Source organism: Hypanus sabinus, chromosome 1, assembly GCF_030144855.1.
Source record: "Hypanus sabinus isolate sHypSab1 chromosome 1, sHypSab1.hap1, whole genome shotgun sequence".
Lineage (NCBI taxonomy): Eukaryota > Metazoa > Chordata > Chondrichthyes > Myliobatiformes > Dasyatidae > Hypanus > Hypanus sabinus.
The window spans coordinates 132742840-132763363 of NC_082706.1; the positions used below are offsets into that span (position 1 = coordinate 132742840).

The 20524-nt window shown below is 42.2% G+C and overlaps 1 protein-coding gene across 7 annotated transcripts in view; it reads right to left on the reverse strand.

The window, feature by feature from the left end:
- cep192 (centrosomal protein 192) overlaps positions 1-20524 on the reverse strand; it is a 187988-nt gene that overhangs the window by 52728 nt on the left and 114736 nt on the right. For all 7 annotated transcript variants that reach the window (XM_059976704.1, XM_059976688.1, XM_059976683.1 and 4 more), the window contains 7 exons: positions 20371-20510; positions 18903-18995; positions 18068-18183; positions 15499-15681; positions 14964-15054; positions 9562-9741; positions 1181-1441 (listed from right to left, as the gene is read on the reverse strand). In XM_059976704.1, the coding sequence (XP_059832687.1) occupies positions 1181-1441; positions 9562-9741; positions 14964-15054; positions 15499-15681; positions 18068-18183; positions 18903-18995; positions 20371-20510 (1064 nt within the window). The remainder of the gene's footprint in view (positions 1-1180; positions 1442-9561; positions 9742-14963; positions 15055-15498; positions 15682-18067; positions 18184-18902; positions 18996-20370; positions 20511-20524) is intronic.

Sequence of the window (20524 nt, forward strand, 5' to 3'; positions counted from 1 at the left end):
TCTGCTATGGGCCCACAAAATTTAAAACATCTCATTTATGTCTCTCTTTGCAGACAACAGCAGTTGCTGGAAATCTGAAATAAAACACAAATTGGAAAACCTGGTCATCTAATACTGCTGAATTCAGTACCAAAGGACTGCAATGCACCGACACAGAAAAAGGAACTATTGTTCCTTTACGTTAGACTTCATTGAAACAGCTTAGGAGACGAAAGATTAGGACTGCATTGTAAGTAGCTGATAAGTGGTATTGTTCCCTGCCCCCCCCCCCCAATATATTGGCAAGACAAAACAACCACCTCGCAAATGGATGGCCCAACATAGTAGGGCTAACACTTCAGTTCAAGAATCGACTGTATATCCACACCCAAAAGGGACACTGCTTTGATGATAACAATGTGCACAATTTGGACAGGAAGGACAGGTGGTTTGAAAGAGGGGTAAAAGAAGCCAACTTTATCAAACTTGTCCCGCTTGGTGGCGCAATAATATCTGTGCCGGACTCCAGAGTGAAGGTTCCCGAGTTCAAATCCAAGTTGGGTTAAGCGTTGAGCTAGCAACTCAGCCTTGTAAAAATAAGAATAGCTTGCCACGGAAACACAGTCATGACGGTGCCCTGATAACTCCACTGCTGAGTTAAGGGCTATTCTTTGCTTCTGGAAAACTGGAAAGCTGGGGTACGTCACTACTTAGAATGCAGTCCTAACATCTCTACTTGGTGTCTCCACAACAGGCAAAGAGAAAACAAATGACCCTCATTGATTCTATGACTGAATAACTCTCATGTGTTTGCTATATCTTTAAACGACATAGAACTTATAAGCTGGAAAATTACCCACCATGGATTAGAATTAAAGAAGCCCAAGGTGAGTGGTGAAACATTTTCTAGACAACACAGCAAGTCCAGTTGCCTTGATAGATTACTGATCGATATATATAATCTTTATTTGTTTGTTTTTTCAGTGCAGGGAAGACAATATTCTGACCACTATATGCAGTAGACTAAAAGTATCTGTGCTTTACTGTTTCAACTGAAAAAATGTTTAAAAAGGCAACTAAGTTTGCATGAAGAATTGCTCTGAGAAGGGGAGAACAGTATCTGTAAAAAACTGATCAGCAACATTAGAATAGATCCTACTACATCATAAATAAGCTGTGAATGTCAAGAAACCACTCTTACCTGTCGAGTCCGTTCCCTGAGTACAAATTGAGCTGGAGAAATTTGTATAACTTGGGTATTCATAATATTTTTTATCAGTGAATCTTTGAAACAAACTGCCTTGACATAGGCAGCTCGAGAACCTGTATTTCTCATATTGAAACTGATCTTGCTCACTTTGTCTGGTACCATATCATTTAAATTCAGCACATAACTGCCTGAAATTTTTTTGACATCTTCTAGTATAATGTTGCTTGTTCCTCCATAGCCTGAAAGTGGAATCTGGAAGAAAAAAAAGCTTTAACATTCGTGTAATTAAACTTCAATCTTCCTGTACCACACAAACTATCATGTTTTGCATTGATCACATGCTAGTCACCCTAGCCAAAGATCCCCTTACAGCTTCTCATACTTCACGGCCATTATGTGAGTAGGCCAATGTTGAGAGGTCAGGCCTTGGCTTAACAGGCTTCAGTAAATACAAGCACAGGCAAGAACTGAAGATTCAGAAGTTACAAGGACAACAAGTATAGGCAGGATGTTAATTCAGGCAGTAGAAATGCACCTCCTCTGAGATGTAGGAGCCTGAGGTAAAGGAACCCTTCACAGACATGATTATAATATGATAGCATGAATAGCAGCGATGCCTCACTACCAGCTGAACTCAAGGCCTTCTATGCACGCTTTGAAAAGGAGAACACAACTCCAGCTGTGAAGATCCCTGATGACCCTGTAATCACTGTCTCAAAGGCCGGTGTTAGGCTGTCTTTAAAGACAGCGAACCCTTGTAAGGTCCCAATGGAGGACCTGGCAGGGCTCTGAAAACCCGTGCCAACCAACTAGAAGGATTTTTCAAGTACATTTTCAGCCTCTCACTGCTAAGGGTGGAAGTTCCCACTTGCTTCAAAAAGGCAACAATTATATCAGTGCCTAGGAAGAATAATGTGGGCTATCTTAATGACCATTGCCCGGTAACATTCACATCTACAGTGATGAAATGCTTTGAGAGGTTGGTCATGACTAGACTAAACTCCTGCCTCAGCAAGGACCTAGGCCCATTGTAGTTTGCCTATCGCCTTAATAGGTCAACTGCAGATGCAATCTCAGTGGCTCTTCACACAGCTTTAGACCACCTGGACAACACAAACAACCTACGTGTCAGGATGCTGTTCATTGACTATAGGTCAGCATTCAATACCATTGTTCCCACAATCCTGATAGAGAAGTTGCAGAACCTGGGCCTCTGCACCTCCCTCTGCAAATGGATCTTCAACTTCCTAACTGGAAGACCACAATCTGTGTGGATTGGTGATAACATATCCTCCTTGCTGTTGATCAACACTGGGTGTGTGCTGAGCCCACTGCTCTACTTTCTCTTTCCTCATGACCGTATGGCAAGGCATAGCTCAAATACCATCTTATAAATTTGCTGACAATACAACCATTGTTGGTAGAATCCCAGGTGGTGACAAGAGGGTGTACAGGAGTGAGCTATGCCAACTAGTGAAGTGGTCCCACAACAACAACCTGGCACTCAACATCAGTAAGACGAAACAGTTGATTGTGGACTTCAGGAAGGGTAAGATGAAGGAACACATACCAATCCTCAGAGGGATCAGAAGTGGAGAGAGTGAGCAGTTTTAAGTTCCTGGGCGTCAAGATCTCTGAGGATCTAACCTGGTCCCAACATATCGATGTAGTTATAAAAAAGGCAAAACAGCGGCTATTCTTTATTAGGAGTTTGAAAACATTTGGCATGTCAATAAATACACTCAAAAACTTCTACAGTTGTACCGTGGAGAGCATTCTGACAGGCTACATCACTGTCTGGTATGGAGGGGCTACAGCACAGGACTGAAAGAAGCTGTAGAGGGTTGCAAATTTAGTCGGCTCTATCTTGGGCACTAGTCTACAAAGTACCCAGGACATCTTCAAGGAGTGGTGTCTCAGAAAGGCAGCATCCATTATTAAGGACCTCCAGCACCCAGGACATATCCTTTTCTCACTGTTACCATCAGGTAGGTGGTACAGAAGCATGAAGGCACACACTTAGCAATTCAGGAACAGCTTCTTTCCCTCTGCCATCCAATTCCTAAATGGACACTGCATTTTTGGACGCTACCTCACTTTTTAAAAAAAAGTGTATTTTTGTTTTTGCATGTTTTAAAAAAAATCTATTCAATATACATAATTGATTTACTTGCTTATTTATTATTATTTTTAATTTATTATTTTCTCTGCTAGATTGTGCTTTGTATTGAACTGCTGTTGCTAAGTTAACAAATGTCACGTCACATGCCCAAAGCTGCCAGACACTCATACGTTAACTCCTTCATTCCCAGAGTCATCCTTGTGAACCTCCTCTCCAATGACAATACATCTTTTCCGAGATATGGGGCCCAAAACTGTTGTCCAAGTGCAGCCTCACTAGCACCTTAAAGCTTCAGCATTTTCTCCTTTTATATATATACACACACACTATTCCCCTTGAAATAAATGCCAACACTGCATTTGACTTCTTTACTACAGACTTAACCTTCTGGGAGTCTTGCATGGGGACTTGCTGTGTCCCTTTGCAACTTTAATGCTTGAATTTTCTCTCCATTTAGATAATAGTCTACACTTTTGTTTCTTTTACAGAAATGCATTATCATACATTTCCCAACACTGTATTCCAACTGCCACTTCTTTGCCCATTTTTCCAATTTGTCTAAGTCCTGCTGCAATCACATTGCTTCCTCAGCACTGCATACCGCTCCACCTATCTTCGTATCATCCACAAACTTTTTCCACAAAGCCATCAATTTCATTATCCCTTTCATTGACAATGTGAAAAGTAGCAATCCCAATTCTGATCCCCGAGGAACACCTCAAGTCACTGGCAGCCAACCAGTAAAGGCCCCCTTTATTCCCAATCGTTGCCTCCTGTCTGTCAGCCATTCTTCTATCAATGCCAGTATCTTTCCTGTAATGCCATGGGATTTTATCTTGTTAAGCAGACTCATATGTGGCACCTCATTAAATGTCTTCTGAAAATCCAAGTAATGACATCCACTGCCTTTTCTTTGTCTACCCTGCTTGTTACTTCCTGGAAGAATTCTATTAGATTTATCAGGCAAGGTTTCCCTTTAAAGAAACCATGTTGACTTTGACTTATTTTATCATTAGTCTCCAAGTACCCCGAAACCACATCATTAACAATAGACTCCAACATTTTTCCAACCACTGAGTTAGGCTAACTGGCCTATAATTTCCTTTCTTTTGTTGTCCTCCCTTAAAGAGTGTAGGGACATTTCCAATTTTACAGTCCTCTGGGACCTAGCCAGAATCAAGTGATTTTTGAAAGATCACGACCAATGCATCCATTATCTGTTCAGCAACCTCCTTTAAGACTCTGGGATGTAGTCCTTCTGGTCCAGGTGACCATTCACTTTTTCCTTTGTAATAGCAATGGCACTCACTCCTGCTCCCTGTCACTCACTGACCTCTGGCATACAGCTAGCGTCTTCCATATGTTACGAATGTGCCACTGCTCTGAGGGGCCGAAGGGTGCGGGGTAGCCCCCTCCTTTGTGAGAATCACAAGATCACTGTTAAGTCAGTTCAGGAGACCCAGGAAATGAGAGAAAGACATGCAGAATCCACAAAGAGTTTGGAATGTGTCCTGGCCTCCGAAAAGCGGAGCCATTGATACCGGCTATTGTCTCTTGGAGACGGGATTGTGTATTGAATCCTGTACGATGCATCGAAGCCCCAGGCAATGAACCGAGGGGGAGGTTGGTGGAGGGATTGCATCATCCCAACCTGATTGACATCTGAGACCCTGTGAGTCAGGATAAAAAGAGGGTCTGTGGGAACAGCCCCTCAGACGCACCAGAAGAAACGCTAGCGATCCTGTAACAGCAAAAGCCGGTGGGAAGGCCACGTGTGTCCGTTTCCATTTGCCCCGGAATCGGTGAGCCTTTACCACAGAAGAACTGTCTTTAGCTAACAACCGGGAAATCAACTCCCAACGACTCTCGAAGGATTGACATCATAAAAGGAATGGGCGAGTTTTAACCCGTCTTTCTCTCCAACCCAAAAAACTGCAGCTTGAATGAACTAAAGTGACTTTTATATTTCCATCAGACAATATATTAGCCCCTAGACAACGATAGAGCTATTCCTTATCGACTATTATTATACCCGCGCTTTTAGATTTAGTATTGACGACGTATATTATCTGTATGTTTGCATTGACATTATTTTTGTGTATTTTTATCAATAAATACTGTTAAAAATAGTACCATCAGACTTCAACGGACCTCTCTATCTTTGCTGGTAAGTGACCCAGTTACAGGGTACGTAACACGTAGTAAATACTAAAGCAAAGTACTTATTAAGTTCATCTGCTATTTCTTTGTCCTCCATTTTAAAAACATCCCAGTCATTCAATTTCCCTCTCCCTTTTGCTGCCATATATGCCCTTTCTTTGGCTGTTATGCAGTCCTGAACTTTCCTTGTCAGCCAAGGCTGCCTAGTCCTGCCATTTGAAAACTACTACTTCCATAGGACATATGTATCCTGCGCCTTGTGAACTATCCCCAGAAACTTCAGCCACCTTTGTTCTGCCGCCATCACCACCAGTATCCCCCTCCAATCCACTTGGACAAGCTCCTCTCTCATGCCTCTCTAATTTCTGTTATTGTGATGTTGATATATGTGTTTGAGGCTTCTCCCCCTCAAATTGCAGTATGAATTCAATCATATTATGATCACTGCCTCCTTAGGGGTCCTTTATATTAAGCTGACTAATAAAATCTAAGTTATTACACAACACCCAATCTAATATAGCCTTTCCCCGAGTAGGCTCAAGTACAAGCTGATCAAAAAAGCCATCCCACAAGCATTCAACAAACTTTCTCTTGCAATCTAATACCAAGATGATTTTCCCAATCCCCTTGCATATGGAAATCCCCCATTACAAATGTGACATCAGTCTTTCCAGCTCCCTTTGCAATCTGAACCCCACATCTTGGCTACTATTTGGAGGCCTATATATGATTCCCATAATGTTTTTTTACCCTTGCACTTTTTTAACTCTACCCACATTCTCTGATCCTATGTCACCTCTTTCTAAAGATATAATTCCTTCTCTTACCAATAGAGCTATACCACCACCTATGACTTCCTTCCTGCTTGGACCAAATAGGACTAAATCCTAAGGTTCTGAATGAGGAAGCTGAAGAGATGTGGAGGCATTACTAGATTCTGGAATGATTCCAGAGGACTGAAAAATTGCAAATGTTACTCCACTCTTGAAGAAGGGAGGAAAGTAGAAGGAAGGAAATTTTAGGGTAAGTAGCCTGACTTCAGTGGTTGGGTAGAGGTTGGAGTCCACTATTACGGATTTGGTTTCAGATACTTGGAGTTGCATGATAAATGCAGGTTTCTTTCAGAGGAAATCTTGCCTGAAAAATCTGTTGGAATTCTTTGATGAAATAACAGGCAGGATAGACAAAGGAGGTTCAGTGGATGCTATTTACTTGGAATTTCAGAAGGCCTTTGACAAGTTGCTGCACATGAGGCTACTTAACAAGATAAGAACCTATGAAATTACAGGAAAGGTACTAATAGCATGGATAGAAGATTGGCTGACAGGCAAGAGGCAAAGAGTGGGAATAAAGGCAGCCTGTTCTGGTTGGCTGCCAGTGATGAGCGGTATCCTGCAGAGGTCAGGATTGGGATGACTTCTTTTCTCATTATATGTCAATGATTTGAATGACAAGAGTTGATGGCTTTGTGGTCAGATTTGAAGACGATACAAAGATAAGTGGAGGGCAGATAGAGCTGAGAAAGGAGGTCTGCAGAAGGACTTGGACAGATTGGGGGAATGGGCAGATGGAGTATAGAGTAGGGAAGCGAATGGTCAAGCTCTTTGACATAAGAAATAAAGGCCTAGACTATTTTCTGAATAGGGGGAGAAAATTCAAAAATCAGAGGTGCAAAGTGACTTGGGAGTTCTTGTACAGGTTATCTTGCAGATTGAGTCAGTGGTTAAGGAAGGCAAATCCAATGTTAGCATTCATTTGTGAGGACTCAAATATAAGAGCAACAATGTGATGCTGAGTCCTTATAAAACACTATATTGTGAGCAGTTTTGGGGCCCCTTATCTAAAAGATATAAAGGCACTGGAAAGTGTCCAGAGGAGGTCACGAAAATGATTGTGGGAAGGAAAGAGTTAATATATGACGAGCATTTGATGGCTCTGAGCCAGTAAATCCCAGGAGTTTAGTAGAATGAGGAAGGATCTCATTGAAACCGAGAGAATAATGTAAGGTCTTGATAGACTGAATGTGGAGAAGATGTTTCCTTTAGTGGGTGCATATAGGACCGGAGGGCACAGTTTTAGAATAGAGGGATGTCCATTTATAACAGTTAAGAAGGAATTTCTTTAGCCAGAGAGTGGTTAATGTGTGGAATTCATTGTCATGGACAGCTGTGGAAGTCAAGTCATTGAGCATATTTAAAGTGAAGTTTGATAGCTAATTAGTTGGTCAGGGCATGAACGGAGGAGGATGTGGTTGAGGGGGATAACCTATTAGCCATGAAGAAATGGCAGAGCAGACTCAGTGGGTGGAGTGGCCTAATTCCGCTTGTGTGTCTTCTGGTCTTCTCACTTGATTCCTGTCACTTCCTACATATCAAAGGTGCAGCCATGGACACTTGCACGTCCCCCAGCTATAACTGTCTTTTTGTTAGCTGTGTCAAAAACTCTGGCACCACTTCCCAACTTCTTCCCCCATTACACCAATGGCACAACTGGTGCTGCTTACACCCATGTGGAACTCACCTATTTTATCATCCTCATGATCAACCTCCAACCTGCTCTCACATTTACTTGGACCATTTTCAATACCCTCCTTTTTTCTGGATCTCCTTCTTTCTCAGTTCTACTCACTGACATTTACTGTAAACTCACCTACTCTTGCTGCTCTGTGAACTACACTCACTCCTCTCCTATAAAGATGTAACCCCTTGCAGTTTCTGTTTCCACCACATCTCCTCTCAAGATGAGGACTTCCACTCCAGGATACCTAAGTGTTCTCCTTCAGGAAACATGGCTTCCCTTCAACCAATCGAGACCTCTCTTAAGCTTCCTCCTAGATGTAGACTCTCACACCCCCCCCCCCCACCCCCCGGACGGAGAGATATGATTTCCCTTTGCCTTTCAGTGTACCAGCTTCAACATCATCCTTCATTTCCACCAGCTGATACAAGATCCCACAACCAGTACCAGTAAACTCATCCTCCCCAGTTCTTTCTGCTTTCTGTTGGGTCTACTCTCTTTAACACTCTTGTTTGCTCTTCCCTCTCCATTTACCCCACCCCCACCAACAACACTTTCCCCTGCAACTGTAGGAAGTGCAGCACTTGTTTCTACATCAACTCCCTCAGCACCATCCAGGAACCTAAACAGCTCTTCCAGGTGAGGCAAAGATACAATGCTCCTGCTCCAACCTCATCTACTACACCCATGCTCCCAATGTGGCCTACTCTACATTAGTGAGACCAAGTGTTTACAGCACCATGTCTCCAGACAACTAGTTCTAACTTGTAGGTTATCTGCAGAGTTTACCATTCTGGCACAACCACGTTGATTGTTAGGCAAAATTTTATGAGTCACACAATGTAGCTACATATGGATGACCTAATTGAAACCTATCAAATGATGAAAGACTCTGATAGAGTGGATGTGGAGAGTATGTTTCCTATGGTGGGAGAGTCTAAGACCAGAGGACATAGCCTCAAAATAGAGGGGCGTCCTTTTAGAACAGATGAAAAGGAATTTCTTTAGCCAGAGTGGAATTTGTTGCCACAGGCAGCCATGGAGGCCAAGGTTGATAAAATTCTGATTGGTCAGTGCATGAAGGGATACTGGGAGAAGGTAGGAGATTGGGGCTGAGAGGAAAAATGGATCAGCAATAATGAATGGCAGCGCAGACTCGATGGGCCAAATGGCCTAATTTTGCTCCTGCATCTTAATGGTCTTATAATACAGTAACAAGTTACAGGACATTAATTAACAATTTGTGTAAAAGGACATGAACTTAATGAGGCAGCAACTGTGGTTTCAGTCCTGTACATCTCTGAACTTGCTCATTCTCATATTAATTTGATTGGTTCTACATTTTTTCAGTCAGTGCAATCTAGGCATGGCACATTTAGTTTGTCTTTATATGGGGTTATCTTCTACCCTACATCTATCAGCAAAGTCTAGCAGTCTTGAGTTTTAGCACCCAAGGGGAAGCAATTTAGGATTATTAGTACCTTTAAGAAGAGAAAAGAACAAAATTATTAGAACAATCAATTTTCCAGCAATCGTTTCCTTCGTTATGCTTTATGTGGCACCAAATACATACTGTGAATTTTACTCCTGGTTGAGTTGACCGTATTCTCGATTGCTTTATTTCAAGTCTTGCCAACATACAAGCAACCCTTGTTGGTGCAAACAAAAGATGCACACAGACATCTTCTTTGGGACAAACCATCAATTCACAGTTGCCGATCAACCTTTCTTCAGGATCAAATGTGCTCTGTAACTACAAAGACAGACATTGAATCAAAACTCAATCTCATTCAAAAATGTCTTGACAAATATTCCTATAAATTCTTCATGAATATTGAGCAACACAACATAGGGACAGATTCTTTGGCCCACTGTCTGTGCTAACTACATTGTCAAAGAAACTTAATCTAATTTGGCTAAATATGGTTTATATTCCTTCCTTCTACTTGCTCATGTGCCCATCTATATACCTCAAACTTTGTGATTGTATCTGCTTCCACCATCTCCATTGGCTTTACACTTTGTGCTTTAAAAAAATTGTCTTATAAACTTACTTTAAACTTTGCCCTTCTTATCTTAAACCTGAGCCCTCCAGTATGTGGCACTTCTACTCCGGGAAGACTACCCTATTTGGGAAAGTGATCAAGAGCAACATCCTTCAGACGGTACACAATATTACTTCTCTCACTTCTTTTGTGTCATTTTCTTTAAAATATTGTCCTGCTACTGTTGAAGCCAGTGATCTACAGTTTGGTGGTGCTCTTGTGCCAATTGAGAGATCTGGCGCTTTGCTGTCTCAGGGGAGTTCAGAGAGGCTTTGAGCAAAGTGTGTGGCCTCAAGGTCAAGAAGCCTGGAAATGGGGCATGAGTCCATGATCAGCTCCATTTCTCACTGATTAAAGCATCAAGGAAGATTGAAAATTTTGAAGTACAAGAGTGGAAGGCAGGTGGGTGTTCAGCGTTATTAACCTGCGTTCAAATTGTCTCTCTCTCCTTCTCTGTGAGTGAGTACTTGAGTCCTGGGTCTTGGGCAAGGTTTAATCAACACAGATTTGTGGATTGGACTCTATAGATCATGTTATGAGGTGGATCTGCAGCTTGCGTCAATGAACAACACAGTGCTAGATTGAACTGAGCTGAGCTAAACTGAATATGCCTGGACTCTTTTGTTGACTTTGGGAGGTGGGATTCTGTGTTTTTAGCTTGTTTTTTTCCCACTTGCAATTTGTTCTTTTTTGTGCGTTGGGGGTTTGACTTTAAATGAGTTTCATGGTGTTTCTTTGTTTTGTGGCTTTCCATGGAAAGAATCGGACACTGTATAAGCAGAAGGGATTAATTTAGCTGGGCATCTGACGACAACATCATGGGCCAAAGAGCCTGTTCCTGGACTGTATGTCCTATGTTCTATAAATTGCTGGATTATCCCCACTGCCATTTTTAAACACATGAACAACACTGATTATTTTCCAATCCACTGAGAACTTGGCTGCAGTTAATGAGGATACAAAGATCTCCATTAAGGCCCCAGTCTCCTCTTGCCTCCCTCAATAACCTGGGATAGTTCCCATCAAGCTCCAGGGAGTTATCTAACTTCAAGCGACTCAATACCACCACCACCACCTCCTCCATTATATCAACATACCTTAGAATATCAACATACTCCTTCCTGACCTCTTTGGTCAACAGTGATGCGAAGTACTCATTTAGCTCGCTGTTCCCTTTGGCTCCAGGAATAAATTGCCTTGCCTTTGAGTGGAGCTCTACCATTCCCTTGCTCAGTTTTAAAAAAAGAAATAAAATGCATACTTGCCAATGGCAATTCATGGTCCCAGTTAGCCCTCCTGATGTCCCAATTTTTCTCCTGCTTCGTTTATGTTCCTCAAAGTCCCTGTTGATTTCAGCTTCCTAAACCTTACTTAAGCTTAGACCATAGTCTACAGCACAGTACAGGCCCTTCAACCCTCCACGTTGTGCCGACCCATATAATCCTTTAAAAAAGTACTAAACCCACACTACCCCATAACCCTCCATTTTTCTTTCATCCATGTGCCTGTCCAAGAGGTTCTTAAATATCCCTGATGTTTTAGCTTCCACCACCATTCTTGGTAAGTCATTCCAGGCACTCACAACCCTCTGTAAAAAAAACTTACCCTTGATGTCTCCCCTAAACTTCCCTCCCTTAATTTTGTATATATGCCCTCTGGTGTTTGCTATTGGTGCCCTGGGAAACAGGTACTGACTATCCACCCTATCTATGCCTCTCATAATCTTGCAGACCTCTATCAAGTCCCCCTCATTCTTCTACGCTCCAAAAAGTCCCAGCTCTTCTAGCCTTGCTTCATCTGACCTGTTCTCCAAACCAGGCAACATCCTGGTAAATCTCCTCTGCACCCTCTCCATAACTTTCACATCCTTCCTATAATGAGGTGACCAGAATTGAACACGATACTGTAAGTGCGGTCTCACCAGAGATTTGTAGAGTTGCAACACGACCTCTCTACTCTTGAACTCAATCCCCCTGTTAATGAAGTCTAGCATCCCAAGGCCTTCTTAACTACCCTCTCAACCTGCGCAGCGACCTTGAGGGATGTATGGATTTGAACCCAAGGTCCCTTTGTTCATCCACACTCTTAAGTAACTGTCCCCAGTCTTCTGGTTTGTCCTTCCAAAATGCATCACCTCACACTTATTCGGATTGAACTCCATCTACCATTTTTCTGCCCAATTCTGCAGCCTGTCTATATCCTCTTGTAACCTTCGACAACCGGTAGCTCCATCCACAACTCCTCCAATCTTCATGTCATCTGCAAACTTACTCACCCATCCTTCCACCTCTACATCCAGGTCATTAATAAAAATCACAAATAGCAGGGGTCCCAGGACAGGTCCCTGCGGCACTCCACTAGTCATTGACCTCCAGGCAGAATATTTTTCTTCTGCAACTACCCTCTGCTTTCTTCCTTTAAGCCAATTTTTTATCCAACCCAGCTCACTTATCCCATGCCTCATGACTTTCTGGATGAGTCTTTCGTGAGGGACCTTGTCAAATGCTTTGCTAAAGTCCATGTAGATCACATCCACTGCCCTACCCTCATCAATTTCTTTTGTTACCTCTTCAAAGAACTCAATCAGGCTCGTGAGGCACGATCTTCCCTTCACAAAGCCATGTTGACTATCCATGAGTAGACTGTACTTCTCCAAATGCTCATAGATCCTGTCCTTAAGAATCCTTACCAGTAGTTTGCAGACCACCGACATGACTCACCAGTCTATAGTTCCCAGGTTTCTCCTTATTACCTTTTTTAAAACAAGGGAACTACATTTGCCATTCTCCAATCCTCTGGCACTTCCCCTGCAGCCAAAGAGGATTCAAAGATCATAGCTAATGCTCCAGCGATCTCTTCTCTCAATTCCCACAACAATCTGGGGTGTATCATATCCGGCCCTGGGGATTTATCAATCTTAATGTTTTTAAGATGATCCAGCACTACTTCTTCTGTAATCTCCACATTGTCCAGCACACAGGCCTGTTCTATTTCGAGCTCACCCTGATCAAGATCCTTTTCACTAGTGAATACTAAAGCAAAGTATTCATTTAGAACCTCCCCAACATCCTCCGCCTCCAGGCACATGTTGCTCTCTTTATCCTTTAACCGGCCCCACCTTCGTTCTCGTCATCCTCCTGTTTTTCATATACACATAGAACACCTTGGGGTTCTCCTTAATCCTACATACCCAAGGCCTTCTCGTGCCCCCTTCGAGCTCTCCTAAATCCTTTCTTTAGCTCCTTCCTGGCTACCCTACATTTCTCATGAGCCTCTCCTACTTCTTATATCTAACATATGCTTCCTTTTTCCTCTTGACGAGCTGCCTCACGTGTTTCATCAGCCACGGTTCCCTTTTCCTACCATTTTTATCTTGCCTCAGTGGGACAAACCTATCCTGAACCCAGCTCAATCAGCCATAACGACTACCCTGTATTTTGTGCACCATTCTAAAATTTGCCTGCTTATCTGCTCCTCGGTGTCCCGAGGGCTATTTGGGGGCCTATAGACTACTCCCAGCACAGTGATTGATCCCTTCCTATTTCTGACTTCCATCCAGACTGACTCCATGGACACTCCCTCTGCAGCATCCTCCCTTTCTATAGCCGTGACACTATCCCTGACCAGCAATGCCACTCCCCCCCCCCCCCTTTTCTACCTCCCATCCTATTCCTTTTAAAACACCTGAACCCCGGGACCTGCATCATTCAATCCTGCCCTTCCTCCAACCAAGTTTCAATAACAGCCACAACATCGTAGTTCCACGTACTAATGCTCCAAGTTCATCCTCCTTGTTCCTAATATTCCTAGCATTGAAATGTACACACTTCAACACCTTTACCTGGCTACAATTATGTCCTCTGCCTGTCCTTCCTCATCAACTCAGAACTCTTAGCATCATGCCCTTTTCCTTCTACCTTAACCTCTGCACTCACATTCTGATTCCCACCTCCCTGCCAAACTAGTTTAAACCCTCCCCAACAGCTCTGTCAAACTTGCCCGCCAGGATATTGGTCCCCCTGGGATTCAAGAGCAACCCGTTCTTTTTGTACAGGTCACACCCGCCCCAAAAGAGGTCCCAATGATCCAGAAATCTGAATCCCTGCCTCCTGCTCCATTCCCTCAGCCACGCATTTATCCACTTCATTCTATTCCTATTCTCACTGTCGCATGGCACAGGCAGTAATCCTGAGATTACTACCTTTAAGGTCCTGCTTTTCAACTTCCTTCCTAACTCCCTGTAGTCTTCTTTCAGGACCTCTTCTCTTTTCCTATCTATGTCATTGGTACCAATATGTACCACGACCTCTGGCTGTTCTCCCTCCCACTGCAGGATACCTTGGACGCAATCAGAAACATCCCAGACCCTGGCACCTGGGAGGCAAACTACCATCTGTGTTCCTTTCCTGCGTCCACAGAATCGCCTGTCTGACCCCTGACTATAGAGTCCCCTATCACTACTGCCTTCCTCTTCCTTTCCTTACCCTTCTGAGCCACAGGGCCAGACTCTGTGCCAGAAGCACGGCCACTGTTGCTTCCCCCACCTAGGCTGGGGGAAGCTTCCATTTCATTTTTGACTAAAATTACATCTTTCATCATCTGAGGTACCTGAACCTGGTCATTCTGATCTTTCTTCCTCACCGGAACATTTTGCTCCTGAATTCTGACCAAATAAATTTGATAATCATGCTAATTTCCTCCCAAACTGCATCAATTTTCTAACAAGGAAGATTAAAAATACACTGCCTGAACTCACACAATTTAAGTATTTTAAAGTCACAAAGGCAAGAGGTTATCATCTATAATGACAATGAGAACAAAATATGACAGTTTGAAAATTGATCTCCTTGAAAACAGGATCTCTAGGGCATAGTAATTATTTTGTATTTCTATATGCAAATTACATTACAGAATTAGAAGTACCATTTACCTGAAAGCAGTCCTGATCTTGACCTTTGATCAACAGGCGCAACTGCTGTGCAACAGTTGAAGAATTATTTCTAAGTACAAGTTTCTGATGACTGTAAGTTGAAAAAGAACAGTGCACTGAGAAAATATGCAAACTGGTTAATTAGAAGAGGCATTTTTAAAAGCTATTTTACTGATAGTGGGATGACATACTGATTGGTAGGTTAATTGGTCACTTTTAGTGTAGTTGGGTGGCAGGAAGATCAAGGTGCAGTTAATGACAGAGACTATATTACAGGGAAGTAAGTGGAGGGAATGCAACTAGTAGCTCTCAAAATTTTCCCAACAGCTACATCTTATCTTATGAAAAATATTAACCATATAACAATTACAGCACGTTAACAGGCCATCTCTGCCCTTCTAGTCCATGCCGAACGCTATATTAAAAATATAAGAATTACCCCATCACCTTGATGTAGTTGGAAATAATGGTACAAACATTTATAACCATTATTTGGCAGCACCTTTCACCGGAGAAGTCAGAGAATGGAACTTACACTGTTCTTCCAAGGGAAACTCCTCCCCATGATATAAATTGCTTGTTGGACAGAATTGGAGGTATCTCCAATGAGGAGCTTGAGGATGAAGAGACGGATTGATAGGATTCAGGTTTCCAAAGCACTCCTTTTAAGCCAACTTCATACTGGGGACCAAAAGGCTGAACTAGAATAGCCAAATGGCTAAAAAGATAACAATTCTTAGCATTTCCAATGACTTTATCCTCAAAAATCATACACAATTTGTTCACTTATTTTAAAGACACAGCTGAGTTAAAAACATAACTAGTGGAATGAAAATAATTACAAATTCAAATTGTGAAATACTGTAGATAATATACATTTAAAACAGCTAATGTTTGTTACAAGCAATATAGAAGGAAAGTAAACTCTTAAAATCAGACACGAGGAAATCTGCAGATGCTGGAAGTTCAAGCAACACACACAAAATGCTGGTGGAACACAGCAGGCCTGGCACACATGCTGAGCTCATTGACTTCATTAACTTTGCCTCCAACTTTCACCCTGCCCTCAAATTTACCTGGTCTATTTCTGACACCTCCCTCCTCTTTCTTGATCTTTCTGTCTCCATCTCTGGAGATGGCCTATCTACTGATATCTACTATAATCCTACAGACTCTCACAGCTACCTGGACTATTCCTCTTCCCACCCTGTCTCTTGCAAAAATGATGCAATTCCTCCGTCTCCGCCGCATCTGCTCTCAGGAGGAGGCTTTTCATTCCAGGAAGAAGGAGATGTCTTCCCTTTTTAAACAAAGGGGTTTCCCTTTTTCCACCATCAACTCTGTTCTCAAACGCATCTCTCCCATTTCCTGCACATCTGCCCTCACCCCACTCAGGATAGGGTCCCCTTGTCCTCACCTACCACCCCACCAGTCTCCGGATCCAACGTATAATTCTCCGTAACTTCTGCCACCTCCAATGGGATCCCACTACCAAGCACATCTTTCCCTCCCCCGTTTCTGCTTTCTGCAGGGATTGCTCCCTACGCGGCTCCCTTGTCCATTCATTCCCCCCCCCCCCCCAATCGCTTCCCACCAATCTCCCTCCTGGCACTTATCCTTGTAAGTGGAACAAGTGCTACACCTGCCCTTACACTTCCTCCCTCACCACCATTCAGGGCCCCAGACAGTCCTTTCAGGTGAGGTGACACTTCACCTGTGAGTCGGCTGGTGTGAGTCCGGTACTCCCGGTGTGGCCTTTTATATATTGGTGAGACCTGACGCAGACTGGGAGACCATTTTGCTGAACACCTACACTCTGTCCACCAGAGAAAGCAGGATCTCCCCGTGGACACACATTGTAATTCCACGTCCTATTCCCATTCCGATATGTCAATCCATGGCCTCCTCTACTGTCAAGATGAAGCCACACTCAGGTTGGAGGAACAACACCTTATATACCAGCTGGGTAGCCTCCAACCTGATGGCATGAACATTGACTTCTCTAACTTCCGTTAATGCCCCTCCTCCCCTTCTTACCCCATCCCTGACATATTTAGTTGTTTGCCTGTTCTCCATCTCCCTCTGGTGCTCCCCTCCCCCTTTCTTTCTGCCTAGGTCTCCCGTCCCATGTCCCTTTCTGTTCCCTAGCTCTGTATACCTTTTGCCAATCACCTTTCTGGTTCTCAGCTTCACCCACCCCCTCCGGTCTTCTCCTATCATTTCGCATTTTCCCCTCCCCCTCCTACTTTCAAATCTCTTACTATCTTTCCTTTCAGTTAGTCCTGATGAAGGGTCTCGGCCCAAAACGTCGACAATGCTTCTCCCTACAGATGCTGCCTGGCCTGCCGCATTCCACAGCATTTTGTGTCTTAAAATCAAGAGTTAACTAGCAGAAAATTGAAACTACCCACCAGTTTTTATGTATTTCCCTTCTCATCTTAAAATTAGTTCCTCTAGTTTTAGACTTCCCTGCTCTGGAAAAATACTAGCCATCCATTGGGTCCTTCATGATATAAATATGTAAAGGTAACCCCTCAGCCTCCTTAAAAATGATCACTGAAATAAAGCAATATTTCTCTTCCCCCACTATATATAACTAAGCATTTTCATCTTTTACTCAAAAATACTGACAAATCAAAGAGAGAATCAATTACAAAGTTACTGGACTAGTGATGCATAATGGACATTTCTTGTCCCACAAACTCAAGCAAGTCTTCCTTTATGAGGACATTACTACCCAAGTTGGTGCATCAGAACCCAGGGTAATGCGAACTTTGTCACTGTAAATTCTTCTATATATTGTTTCATTGTGGAGATTATCAATATCCCTAGAGATAATAGGTTAATTTCATATAACAAGGAACATAAAAATTCTAAATACAAGGGATAAAGCACAAGAGAAAGCTCCATAAATAAAGGTAGACAAATTGATGGGGCCTTATGACATACATTCATTGATTTTAAAGGTGGTGGCTGCAGTGACATCTGACCCATTGGTTCAAGTCTACACAATTCAGAAGCTGTACTAAAGAAGTGTGGAAACAAAGTGAATTTGCAACTCAGCTTGAATGTCGGTGGTATCAAAAAAAGATTGAAAGTTGTACCTTTGCATTTCAGTCTGTGTATCCTTCGGAGTATATGAGACAACTATCTCAGATTCTTCTCCAGGGCAAATGAGGATATTTTCTGGCTGTGCCAGAAAAAAGCTAGGTTTGGCAGCCTAAAGGAAAAATTTATTTCACAGATCAAGTAAAAAAAGGATTATTTCAGGATCTTGATTTTCCACAATGGAATTCTTACAACATGGATCAATGCCAATAGGATTTCAGAAAAATAGAGAAACAATTTAACTTAAGACATTTAAGCCATGGACTTTGACAATAACCTGTTACTAGTGTGCACTTGGCCAACCAAGGTTAAAGTTCGTATCTGTAATTGATAATAAGGATTAGCATTCAAACAAAAGAATTAGCACAGCAAACTAAGTACTCTCTTCCAGTGTTTCAGAATTCTGTGATTACTTCCACTAGAATTACTTCCACAGAAAACAGATAGCAGTTATTTTACCAGTGGAAGGAAAAAATACACAAAACGGCAGTTAAATTGAAAGAAAAATTGGAATGGTTTTCAGAAGTGTATACAATAGTGTTCCCGTTCATAATACAATACATTTGACAGTCAATTCTGGACAAGAAACACACATGGAAATAAAGATAGCTGGATGCTAACATTTTGCAAATTTTGGCACAGAATTGGCATTGACATGACTAAAGGAGTGAACGTGAGATATTTCATTTACTCATGACACCTTGTTTTTCAGCAAAATGACTACTGAAGGCAAAAGAGCACCATGTTATTCCAAGAAAAAAAACTGAAGAAACTTAAGGTTATCTTTAATTACTCTCATAAAATTGGTTTGAAAAGAAATTGATAACTCACCTGAATCTTTAGCTGTGCACTGATATTTCCAGCATTTTTTAGAGGGAGGATTTGTTTAGCTGTCTTGCCTGGTTCGGCAGAAATGACAAGCGTCTAGATACAAAAGCATTGAAAATTTCAGTCTATGTAGCACTGATATACTCCAATGCAGGTTTCATCAGAAAGCAAGCAATTTAGTTTCAGAAGACCCAGAAACAAAGTAAGGTTTGATAACAAGGAACTAGCCCAAAAGAAGCCCTCAAATTAGCTTTGTCAAGCAAATAACTTTTCATAGAGAAAGGGCATAGTTACACTTGAGCGGGTGCAGAGGAGGTTCACTAGGATCTTGCTTGCAATTGAGCATTTAAGTTAGAAGAAAACACTGGTTGCTAGGTTTGCTTTTTTTGGAATGGAGAGAGGCTGAGGGAGAGCTTGAATGAAGTGTTCAAAATTATGATGATCCAAATCTCTCCTTATGCAGCAATGTCCCATTTTGTGTACCTTTCCGGAACTTAACCATATTTCTTCCATTAAAAATATGTTTCATTCCCCCAACCTCCCCCCCCAGGAAAAGAGGCTGCAGACAATACTCCAAGAGTGGTCTCCCCAAATTCCTGTAAAATTGCAGTAAGACCTCCTTGCTTTTGCACTCCAGTACCCTTTCCATGAACCACAAACCCCTAGCATTCTTACATACTTGCAGAAACCTTTACAGACCCATGTTATGGTCCTTGCAAGTTTACACTCACACTTCATCTAATCAGTTTTGCAACATATACATAGTTAATCACACTTCCATGTCCTACCACTTTCAATTTACAGTTCATATGGATATTTAGGTCTACAAAATGTACAGTACCCTAACCCACAACTGTAATTAAGCAATAATGCTGCACAACGAGAACACAGAACAGTACAACACAAGAACAAACCATACAGTCCAAATTAGTTAATGACACATAACCACAAAAATTCCTTCAGCTTGCCCATGGTTCATGCCCCACAATTCTTTGCATATTTATTTGCCTCTATTATGACTGCCTCCATCACACCTGGCACCAACTACTGTGCTGTTAAAAAAAAAGCCACACACCCTTTTTTAAATTTTCTCCTCTCTCACTTAAAATGTGTGCCTGCTCGTATTAGTAATTCTGAACCCAAGGAAAATGATACCAGCTGTCTATCTATAGCTCACAATTTTATAAAATTTATCAGGTCTCCTCTGTTTCCACTGGTCCACAGGAAACAACCCTAGTTTGTCCAACCTCTGAGCACTTGCAGTTTAATCCAGACAACATTGTGGCAAACATCTGCAGTATTGTCTGTTTAACAATGAATGCTAGTTGAACTTGATCTCTCCTTCCTTAAAGATCAATAGGGCTAGTGGAAGTGGAAAAGGTTATGAATGTTACTTTGGCAAAGCTCTGCACCCTACATTGTCATAAAACCCAAAGCAAAATATTTCCTTCAAGTATTAATGCCAGCATACTTGCAGGTGTTTGGGAGCATGTATTCTGACAATTCCAACTCTGGAACAGAGTGGTATGCTGTTAATAACATTGCTGGGGCCAGGAGTATCAACTTCGACATCGATCCTTGCCAAGTATTCCTCCGGTACACCGACAGGGTCTGAAACAAAAGTT